The sequence below is a fragment of the Phaethon lepturus genome, unplaced genomic scaffold, assembly GCF_000687285.1.
Source record: "Phaethon lepturus isolate BGI_N335 unplaced genomic scaffold, ASM68728v1 scaffold36163, whole genome shotgun sequence".
Classification (NCBI taxonomy): Eukaryota; Metazoa; Chordata; class Aves; order Phaethontiformes; family Phaethontidae; genus Phaethon; species Phaethon lepturus.
In genome coordinates this window covers 5,731-17,246 of record NW_010530401.1, presented here as the reverse complement: position 1 = coordinate 17,246, position 11,516 = coordinate 5,731, and the positions used below count along the sequence as shown (strand labels likewise).

Sequence of the window (11,516 nt, the reverse complement as noted above, 5' to 3'; positions counted from 1 at the left end):
GAGCGGCTCCCGGTTGGGGTGCGCGCGTCTCGGGTCTGTCCGATGTGAACCAGGCTGCGAAGCAGCGCTGGAGCCGCCCCGGGCTCCTGCACCTCCTGCGACCACAGCTTACTAGCGCGCTGCTGCCGGCCCTGCCTCGGCCAGCGCCCGTGGGCAGCCCGTCCTTCCCGTGGGCTGTATGCAGCTGGCCCTGAGCAGAGCCAGCACTCTGAGGTGTTCCAGTGCTGCCTTGTAGTTGTCTCTCTGTTTGTAGAGCTTAGAGAAAATCGTTCAGCGGGACTTCTTTCCTGACGTGGAGAAGTTGCGAGCACAGAAGGAATATCTGGAGGCTGAAGAAAACGGTGACTTGGAGAAAATGAGACAAATTGCTATCAAGTTTGGCTCCTCCTTGGGCAAATCATCGAGGGATACACCTGCACCCTGTAAGAACTGGCTCACTGGGGCATAAGGGTTTTATATCTCATATTATTGCTCTAGTTTAAGTGCAGGCAGTGCTTATCTTAAAGAATCAAGATTGACGTTGAATGGGAATTAGTATACCAGATTGGGCAGTAGCCAGTATCTGATGGCTGATGCTGAATTTCTCATTGGTGATGTCTAATAATTCCTTCTTGAGGGATGATTTCAGAAAAAATAGCTATTGAATAGCAATTCCTTCAAGGTATTTTTTGCTAAGTTCCTGCACCGTAGGGAATGTTAAATGCTCTAATGTGCAGTATTATACTATCAGAAACTCTAAGCTATGTTTTGAATCCTTATAGTTTTAGGGGTTTTTTTTGTGTCTATAGATGTAAGATTTTTATGTATTGGGAACAGGTGGTGTTGGAAGCTTGTGATTATCAGGGGTTTGCCTAGCAGGCATCCAATGCCCTGTTGTATATTTGCTTTCACTTCAAGCTCAGGTGTTTCTAAAGCCCAGTCCCTGGCTGAGTGCTCATGGTGGAGTTTAGGTAACGAACTTTCTTGCAGCAAAGGGCACGTGTTGCCAAGTGTTTTTCCTTTTTCCCCTACTGTAGGTGCTGGCCGTGGCCTAGGTTAGGACTGTTGTGCTGCTGCTTGCTTCTTTTGGTTAAAGCTGTAGATAAGGTGGCAAATATACTGGGCTGTGGCGCTCCTGTGAATTTTTCCCAGCAGGAGAAAAATAGTGACTTAGATGAGAGCAAAATCTTGTTCAGTGGTTGGGACAGAATTTAATATTTTGGAGTCTTTTCACAACTTTTTAATTAAATTCTTCTTCTTTTGATATGTCTTCTGCGACTTGTTTCGCACATGACCCTTACTGTGGTGGGAGATGTCACAGCAAGTGCCCTGTTCCATGCTCTAGTAACCATGTGAGCCTGTTTGGTGGTTTTTTTCTGTCACAGATGTTACTCCAGCCACGTTTGAAACCCCAGAAGTGCATCCAGGTGGTCTTCCACTGGGGAATAAATCCAAAGCTGGCATCAAAGCTGCAGAGGAAGGTAGGAGAATGATGTTTTTCTAGCCAAATACTTCAGCAGCAGGAAAATACCTTTGTGAGCTCTGTCTCCTGTAAGGGTTCTGGGTATTTAGCAGGTGTTTAAGCAGCTTCCTTTAACCTTCTAGTAGGTGAAAATGATCACTCTGAAGTTGAACTTGCTGTAATGTTTTACATCATGTGTCTGAATTCTCAATTATGGGTCTCTATGTCTGTGTAAATTATTAACTCAGTTGATCTCTTTGAAGGCAGTAGATTTTTCCTGTGTCACCTGAAATTAATTCTGTAAGTAAAGAAAGATTGTAGGGGCAAAGCTATTCATACAGTATGTAAAAAAAGAATGTCTGCTAGCAGCTGGCCACTTGTGCATTTTCCCTATATTTATAGCTATAAATGCCATAAAACTGTTTTTGTGAAAGTTGTTTATATGTCCTCCAAAAACCAATTTATTATTGTACCACTCTGTGTGTATATTTTTTTTTTTCACCAAAAGCTTCATGTTGTTTATTAGTAGGTCTGTGGAAGGTTCACTGTCGGACGGGATTAAGAGTTATGTAGAGCACTCTCATAGAGAGGTATTAACCTTTCTCAGGCTTCTTCCCTCCTCTTCTTAGGAGAAGCAGAAAAAGATGATAAAGATGCACTTCCCAGTCTGGACACCTTCTTAGCAAAACACACAAGTGAAGACAATGCTTCATTTGAGCAGATCATGGAAGTGGCCAAAGAGAAGGAGAAAGTCAAGCATGCTTGGCTGTACAGTGCAGAAGAGGAATATTCCCAGGTAGGGAAATGGCTCAGCTGTATCTCTGCTCTTCCAAAGTGACACAACAGGGAAATACCATTTTATGGTATATCTTTCTTGTTTGGTTAAATAGAATATTGCCTTACTTTCTGTTCTCGAATCCTGCTATAAACACAGATGAGAATGCATTGGCTCTGAGCATGGGGCTATTGCATTGGACTGTGGAATTACTCATATGGTTGAATAAGAATAGAAAGGTCTTGGTTTTGAATAAGTGCATGGGGTGATCACGTCTAAATTAGAGCTAAGCCTGAGTTTCCTGGGTCCTGTGACAGCTCATTGCTTCCTTTTGCAGTCCTGTTTTTTCCCATCTGTAACGCAAGAACGGTGTTTACATAGTTGCTGAGGATCTGTATCTTCCTAAAGCTTTGAGACTGTTAAGGATTGCACTAAGTGCAAATATTTCTGTTCTTGGCAGTCTCTTCCATAAGCAGCAATACCAAGGAGAGCAGCTGAGAACAGTTCCTGTTATTTGTCTGTCAGCCCTTTGTTCGCAAAGATGGTCTGTCTTATTTCTGTTCTCTGTTTCTATTATCAGTAATAATCCACTCAGCTGCTGAAGTCAAGTACTGTACACAGTATGACTGGCTATGCTGTCTTCCTCAGCTAGCTTTGTGGGAGGTTCAGGAGCTCTACTGGGTCTGCCATGTCAATCTTTCTCTATCAGCAGTGAGCAGCTGGCAGTGTTGCCAGATGTGTCTGTGCCTTTTAATGACGTTTAGCACTGACACATGTGCGTTTACTGCTGGTTTTTTGTGAGTGTTATGTTTTTATCCCAGCTAATGTAAACTGTTGGATTGTTACAATAAAAATGTCCTCTGTGGCTCTTTATGCATCATCTTTGCTCAAGTGCTTTCATCGAGAGTTGAAAGGCAGGTGGCAGGAGAACATTCCCAAAGCACAGGAGTTGCTTCAGGTCAAGGTGAAGTTGCCGGAGCTGGTCTTCTGCTGATGTTGTGTGTCTTCCTGTCAGCCAGCCCTCTGTTGAGACCTTGCGTTTCCTTGCACAGCATGCCTGTTTGTGTGGCAGGCAACTTCACTGTGCCTCATTTAATGTATTCAGTGACAATACTGCTATTTAAATGTATATGGATGACACCTATTGAAGACAATATCAGTTCATGTTTTTAATATATAGTTTCTGGCAGTAATTGTCTAGCTTAATTAGTCTGAGAATTTTAAAATGGAGTAACTTATCAGTGGCTGACTGCATTCTATGAGTTTCTTTTTGGTCATACTAGTATGCTGGTAACAGCACGCAAGTAATCGTGTGAATATGTCAAATGCTTCCATACCCATGCTGCCTATGGAAATATTTGAAAACTCTTAAAGTATTGAAGAAGTGTCTGTTCTTTTGTTACTGCCTGCCTCAGCTAATAGTTTGCCTGAGACTAGGATGGTACAAATATTCTCCCAAGGTTACATGCCAAAGTCTTGTAGACTGCCTTTATATTAGATATGTGTCGTATGTTGCTCTTCCCTTAGTTAGCTGTGATGCTTCATTTGAATTTTCATTAGTAGATAGAGAAAAAAATTTGAACCATCACAAGTGTTGTCACAAGATGTAATAAACAAAGACATAAACATAATGTTTCTGAGAAGTTAGTTCTTTAGTTCTCACTTGGTGTTATACCAGAACTGCATATGGAGTTGTTGTTTGCAAGCTCACCTGGGAACAGGATGGCTTCTCACATGCCACTTGCCAGAAAGCGCTTGTGCCATCCCAGATGCAAAGTTAGGGCAGGTAGCTGAGGTCGTGATTGAGCTCTCCAAGTTTTGTATGCCTGATTAAAAGATTGCAGGAGTCTGTTTCAGACTTCATTTTTTTTTCCCCTTTTTTAAATATTTTTTTTTTTCCATTGCCCTTTCAGCGACGAAATGAGAACCTGGCACTTCCTTCAGCAGAGCAGCAAGCTCTGGAGAATGTGAAAGCTGGACTGGAGACCTGGGAGTACACGGCTCGAAACACCCTCATGTATTATCCGACAGGTGAGGCATGCAGGTTTCTCAGAAGACGCATTGGTTCTAGGTGTGTTGACCCCAAACAGTGCTTACAGCACTTCTATAGATGACCGAGCAGCTGTTACTGGTAATTCTGTGCAGCTCAGATATGTAAAGTTGTTCTAAAAAGTTGTTGTGTTTTTTTTTTTTCTTCTTCTTTCTCCTTTTCTTTCTTTGGACTTTGCTCCTTTGCCTATGGTTGCAAAGTTTGATCATGTTCTGTTTGTCATTGAGAAGCTCATTACCTGTATTATAGAAACACTTGTTTTCAGGAGTCAGAGCTCTTTCCAGTTTTGTCTATCATATTTAGGAGCACTTTCCTGTCATCTTTAGTCATTCTTTGCTTCTGCCCAAAGAGTGCTCCTTGGGCTTGTTGTTCCTTGGTTGCTGTAGAAAACTACAACATTTTGTAAATGCAATTTTCTTTTTGGCTATAAATGTACAATTGGTAATTTCTGCAAACCAGTGAAATAGAGAAAAGGAAGTCTTGTTGACTATTTTCTTAAAAAAAAAACCCTGATCTTAATTTATAGATTTCAGGTGTTAACAAAGAATATATCTAGTGCAAATTTTGTTTTAAATTGCTAGAGACACACACTGCAATTGCTGATGGTCTCTGTGTTGTGTAGGAATGTGTGGCAAGTGTTGTGTTGGTCCGGAGCTCTAGAGCACACTGCCACCTAGTGTTACCTGAGCCCTTTCTTAAAAGACATTTTGCTTTTCAAGGTGTACCTGATGAGGATGACGTATTTAAGAAGCCCAGGGAAGTTGTCCATCGAAACACCCGTTTTGTGAAGGACCCTTTTAGCCAAGCCGTGAGCAAATCACAGCTCCAACAAGCTGCAGCCCTCAATGCTCAGGTTGGATAATTTTACTTCTGACTAAAACCTGGTTAGACTCTGCCCTCTGGTGTTGTTCATCAACCAGGAGAACCATGTGTGTGCTAGGTACAGCTGACTCACAGCTGTCTCCACATGAATGGCATTGTCTTTTTGATTTCAGTACAAACAGGGCAAAGTGGGACCAGATGGGAAAGAACTGATACCCCAAGAGTCTCCAAAAGTGAATGGATATGGATTTGTGGCTACCCCCTCTCCTGCCCCTGGTAAGAGGGTTTTCTTATTTTTCTGATGTAAGAGGACTGCTACTGCACTTATTTTGATGGTCTGTTTGTTCAACATTGGGATATCCTTGTTGGTTTATACAAGGAGGTAAGCATTCTATCTGCATATGTCTCATGAGCTGGTGACTTCCTTGTGTACTGTGTATGCCAGCTCAATGCAGTGCTTAAATCCTAGTCCAGTACGCTGGCAAGAGAAGTCATGCTGTACCCGAGAGGCTCTGAGCAAGCTGCCAGGCCATTGCTTAAGGAATCATCTAGAGGGCGGTGAGCCTTCCTAGGCAACTGGGATGCTGTACCAGCTTGTTTTATCCCTGAGTGGTGCTTCTCTAGAGCTTAAAGATAAGAATTCAAGCATTTCTCAAACACTAAGCTTCAACAAGTTCAGGTGCTCATTTTTCAATGTGTGAGTGTGTCCAGTGATTTGCTGAGTGATGGTTCAGCCTGGCTCACAGGGACATGGGATATCTCACTTGCTTCACAGTCTAACCTACTGTTTTCCTCCAGGTCTAGTGCTTTCTAGGTTCTTCCTTTGTCAGAATACACTTGTGTATTATAGATTCCTTTTGTTCAGATGTATTAGCCGCAGGATACTTTCAGTTAGAACAAGCTGACTGTTTTTCTTCCAGCTGAAATGTGGTATCTGAGTTTTTAGCTGTTCCTCACCAGCCATTATGTTTCCCTGTCTTTTGTTACTATGCTAGAAGGTGAACATACTGAGGCTTTTCCTCCAGAAAGCCTCCTTTCTGCATTGTAAATGCCTTTTCCAAACCCTGGACAGCAGGATTTTCTAGCCAGTGACTTAATCGGGCTCTTAGAATCTGTTCTGCAGTTGTAGCTGTTAGACACGTCGCTGTGTGGTACAGGCTAGCCTCAAGAAGAATTGAGGGTACGTTTGGCTATTGCGTGTATCTTAAGTCCTCTGCCTGTTTCCCTGCTTTGAAATAGTTCCCCGTGTTGAAGGAGTTTTCATACAACAGCAGAGGGGAAGACTAGTACCGTAGAGGAAGAAATGAAAGTGTCATTAAGGAAAAGCTCACCAAATGGAAAAATAAACATATGGAAAGGACAGTGCTTGGGTGTTGTAACCTAGAGGGTGACACAGCCGCAGGCAATCCTGTGAATTTAAGGTCATGCCCTTCTAATGGGAACCACATGTTACTATTCAGCATTGGCTGCGGTTTCCTCTGCTGTAGAGAGGATCCTTTGTGTGTTGATGAATTTGCTGCATTTCATAATTTGCTGCTCTGGATTTTTTGTGGTGAACAAATAGTCAAATATCTTGCATGAGCATTGCTTTTTAAATTTGGTTTTAGGTGTGAATGAATCTCCTTTTATGACATGGGGTGAAATCGAAAGCACCCCTTTGCGTCTAGAAGGGTCAGAAACACCGTATGTGGACAGAACACCTGGACCAGCCTTCAAGGTATTTCATGTCAGGAGTCAGCATGTCATTCTTTTTTGGGGGAGGAAGGAAGGACTAAGAAGAGAAAGGCAAGTGAGTAACTAATAGATTAACATTGTTCTGGGAGTATGACACATTTCTAGGCTGTGTTCCCACTCCATGAGACTAATAATCTTAAGTTCTGCTTGGAGGGTGGAGGTGGACAGGGTTCCACGTGAAAGGTGGAGATACCTGAGGAGGAACACACACTGTAGGCAGGAGAGTGGGACTCAATATTTGCTGATGGGCCTAGACAGAGGGTCTTTCAGAGGAAGCTGAAGAGACACCTGATTACTCTGATTTTAATGTATGAATGGGTAGAAATTGTAGGATTTCTCTCCGTCTTGATCTTCTGGCTGTCACAACCCGAGGCAGGTGTATCACTTGAGAGTAGAAAAGGTGCTCTGGCTTTGCTAATGGCACCTGACCCTGCATGCCACCTGTCTCCTGCTGGTGTCGTTGAATGGGAGCTGTCGGAGACTCTTAGTTTAAGGAAGGTGTAATTTTCTGTATGTGCCTCTGTTTTGTCAGACTCTGAAGCCCTTGACTGGTTCTCCTGCTGTTTAGCAATGTCTGTGTTTGCCTGAGAGCTGGCTGGCTACAGGCCAGACTAGGCAAGACACAGGTGACATTGTTTGTTTAGGAGAGACATCAGGAGGAAATGCCAGAGGTAATGGCTGCTTCCTTGACTGAACTGGTTTTACCATTTTTGTTACTTGCTAAGGCAGGTTGAAGGTCTCTCTGTGTCCCCTCTGGCTTTTATATAGCAGCAGGGAGGTGTGGGCTCACCCTACTTCTCCCTGGTTTAGATCCCTGTAGGCTGGAATCCAACTGTGAAGGTGCTTTGATTCATTTATGCACCGCTCCTCATATGAGTGCCTTGGTGAGTGAACTGTGTGATGCATTTATAGATTCTGGAGCCTGGGCGCCGTGAGAGGTTAGGACTCAAGATGGCCAATGAAGTGGCAGCTAAAAATCGAGCAAAGAAGCAGGAGGCACTTCGAAAAGTGACAGAAAATTTGGCCAGGTGAGACTTCTGTTTTGACAGCAGAACTGGGGATGGGTATTTTCTGATGAGATTTAAATCAACATATGTAGAAAGGGAGGAATGATAAGAGTACTGAAAGCAGGAAGAGGTACAGTCAAACTAGAAGTTTGTAGAAATTAAAAAAATTCTTGAGGGAAGGTGGCTGGTGGCTGTCCCTTATACTCCCTCTTGTCAGCATTACTGTTCTGCCCGACAGCCACCCAGCAGTGCATCTGGATCGGTGTCTTGCCTCATTGCAAAGAGGAGACACGTGCTAAGGCTTGCTTGGCTGGGTCACGGGAAGGACAGAACAGGCTCAAAGGAAAAGGCACAGGCAGTACTGGTTTGGGAGGGATGTAGGACATTTCTCTGTCACTGTCTCTCTAGAGAGACAGGCTGCATTTCCTGCAGGCAGAATGACTTCTGCAGCCCAGTGGGTCTGGTCTGTGGGGGGAGTGGACACCAAGCTTGCCTGTGGAAGCATTAATGGCCTTCCTGATAAATGGCATATTTTTACTATAAAATCTTTTAAAACTGTTTATTCCAGCCTCACTCCAAAAGGACTAAGCCCAGCAATGTCACCAGCTTTGCAAAGACTGGTAAACAGGACTGCAAGTAAATACACTGACAAAGCCCTGCGAGCCAGCTATACTCCTTCCCCAGCCCACACCGGAACTCCTGGTTACAAGACCCCAGCAAGTGGGCCTCATACACCCACAAGCACCCCACAGTCTAGGACAGTATCTCAAACACCAGTATCTCAGGATACTACATCCATCACAGACAATTTATTGCAGCTTCCTAAAAGAAGGAAGGCATCTGATTTCTTCTGAATATTCCAGTCACCAGCAAGGCAATAGTGAACTGGCTGTGCTTCGCTGTCTGCAAACTGGATGTTGTGAGCCATCGGTAATACGGGGTGTTTAGATACACCTGCCAGAATGTAAGCCAGCAGTTACAAGATCTGGGACCAGCACTACTCTAGACTATATAGCTAAAATAGCCTGTGATGTGCTTTTTGGAAGCAGAGTATCTCCTGCTGTGGTATAACTTTCCTTTGAACTGCATGGATGGGATGCACAGGACTGCTGTACCAGAAGGATGCTTCCTGCAATGGCAGAGAAGATTCTGGACTCCTTGGAAAATGGCGATAATTTTTTAAATATATATTTCTTCTTAAGATGGCCATGCATTTAATCACGTTTCTGTACAGATATGTCTATTTATAAAATGTGGTAAGCCTTCCTAAATGGTTGAACGGGACTTTTTTTCAGCTTGTCAAACTTCTTTGGTTTTATACTTTGCGGAAGAGGGGATACAACCATGTATATATTGAGACATGACCCAGAATTTTAGAGGGCTTCTCTTTAATTTAAATGCAGTTTAAACCGATGGTCTTGAACGTACAGTGGGCCTGTTGAGAGAGTTGGTACGTTACGAAAACGTAACGTACACACAGTTTCAGACATCAGTTCACACTTCCTAATAACCTGCCCTCTTACTTACTGAATGCAAAATGTGGTTGATGCGTGTGTGAACTCTGCAGCTGGTGTAGTCAGGAACTCGAGAAACGTGAGCGTAAGAGCTGTTAAGTGTCGGCAGCACTGAACGAAACTTTCCAATGTGTTTTGACAGTAACTTCTCATGCCCACAGACTGTATCAGAGACAGGTCTTTTGAGAATAATAGTGTTAAGCTGTTCATTCACCGCAGCAGATACACTGTGTCTTCTGTTTCTATGCTTTGTAAAGCAAAAGACGACGACTATTGCTGAAAGGGTCCAGAGGAAGTGAAGTTGAGAACCATCAGTTCACAAGTTAGACCAACTTTGTGATATTGTTAAAACCAGCCGTCTTTAAGAGGCTCCCGTTTCCTTCTCTCCTTCCCCTTCTGCAGAATTGGATTTGCCTTGCTGCTTGTGCTCCGGCTTTCCTTCACACAGGTTTTGGGAACACTCACCCTCTTCTGCGGCTGGCAGAGGGGAAGGGATCATGGATTTCGGAGTCTGCAACCACGAGTGTTTCAAAACTTCATCTATGCACAACCTCTGAGACACATTGGGCTGGAGCAAGTGGTAAATGAGGTCCTTACACTCCACAGTCAGGTATTTTGAGTTGGGGAAAGGAATCTTGTGTTGTTTCTGAATACAGATCATTTTCCTGACATTGGAATCATCAAATGGCATTAAAGCATAGACCATTGTATACAGGATGACACCCAGGCTCCATATGTCGGAAATCCTGGGGTCACAAGGAATGCCCTGTAACACTTCAGGGGCTGCGTATGCAGCAGACCCACAGAAGGTTTTGCTGAGAATAGTTCTTCCATTTTCATCCCGAGACAAGGATTTGGAAAAGCCAAAGTCTGACAGCTTTATGTTGAGGTCTTCATCGAGAAGGATGTTCTCACATTTCAGGTCCCTGTGAGCAAAGTCCGAGTCGTGGCAATGCTTGATGGCAGAAGCCAACTGCTGAAACTTGATGCGAGCGATATCCTCTTCCATAGCTCCCGTGATCTTGATGTAGTCCAGGAGGTCTCCTTTTTCCCCCAGCTCCATTACGATATACACTTTCCCAGCTGATGTCTCAAAAATCTCATAGGTTTTGATGATTGAGGGGTGGTGCAAACGTCTCAAAGCCTCTATTTCCCTGGGGAGAAATCTCTCCAGGAAGTCACGAGGAGTTCTCCTCTTGTCGATTATCTTGACAGCCACATTGCGTTTCAGCCGGTCACAGTAGGCAGATTTCACTTTGCCGTAAGAGCCTTCTCCTAGCGTGTTGCTCAGGCTATAGCCTTTCTTTCCAAGCACCACAGCATCATCCATGGTGGGAAGGCTGGGGGGAGCTGCATGAGTTGGTGCTGGTGTGCATCATGCGTGGTGGCAGGTGGCATGCCCACGCACCATGGTGGCTTCCCTGGTGCGGCAGGCGGGTGGCCCCCCCAACACTGGCCACTGTGTGATGTCACAGGCAGCCGCCCCTGTGCGAGGCACCAGGAAGGACCTTTCAGTCCTTTTATAAAGCTACTGGATGATGCCATCCAGGGCAAAACCTAACATCAAGTTGCTGAGAGACATTGGTTGTGCTCTGCCTTCTTCATAAAATGATCTTTATATTTAGTTTCACTAATGGGATGGAAGTAGCTTACATGTTTTCTTTTTTTTTCCTAAAGGGTACCTAGGTCTCTTTATATTTAATCACATGGTAGTCAGGTAAAATTTTGTCTATTGTCTTTTTATGTGTCTCGGATGATCTTTCGAGCCCCACGTGGGATTGCTTCTGGTATATGGTGGCCTGGCTTCTTGTCCTCAAAAAGGGATGGGGTACTGCTTTTCGTATCTTCGCTAGAGCTGCGTTCAAGAACTGTTGGGTTTTTTTTTTTCCTCGTGGGCTTGTTAGGGGAAGGAGGTGGCTTCTCTTAAGTTCATTTCCTTGTTGTTCATCGAGCCCCTCCATTTTGTAGCTCTGATGATTGGCCGCTTTTGTGGGCTTTGCAGCTGTTTTTTTCTTAAACCCTTACTCAGTGAGGGAGTTATGTTTTGACTTCCAGCTTCTGCTGTTCTTGAGAAAGGCTCACACCAACACCTTCCTCAAAACAGCTCAGAGGATTAATGTTTTGTGTGTTGATTGCTTCACTGTAATCAGCCTCTGGGGCTTTTTGTTTTGTG

The 11,516-nt window shown here is 44.0% G+C and overlaps 2 protein-coding genes across 2 annotated transcripts; one reads left to right on the top strand and one right to left on the bottom strand.

The window, feature by feature from the left end:
- Positions 1-253: 253 nt before the first annotated feature.
- On the top strand, positions 254-9,096 carry DGCR14 (DiGeorge syndrome critical region gene 14; the record flags this gene model as incomplete). The annotated part of the gene is made up of 9 exons (XM_010284257.1): positions 254-422; positions 1,365-1,460; positions 2,071-2,237; positions 4,130-4,247; positions 4,986-5,119; positions 5,262-5,364; positions 6,696-6,805; positions 7,735-7,850; positions 8,398-9,096. Coding segments are annotated over 9 exons (1,299 nt in total), but the record flags the coding sequence as incomplete, so codon positions are not given.
- A 592-nt stretch (positions 9,097-9,688) lies between these two features.
- On the bottom strand, positions 9,689-10,673 carry LOC104618616 (testis-specific serine/threonine-protein kinase 2-like). The gene is made up of 2 exons (XM_010284256.1): positions 9,819-10,673; positions 9,689-9,781 (listed from the first exon to the last, which is right to left on the bottom strand). The coding sequence occupies exons 1-2, from the start codon at positions 10,671-10,673 to the stop codon at positions 9,689-9,691; spliced, it is 948 nt and encodes a 315-aa protein (XP_010282558.1).
- Positions 10,674-11,516: the final 843 nt, after the last annotated feature.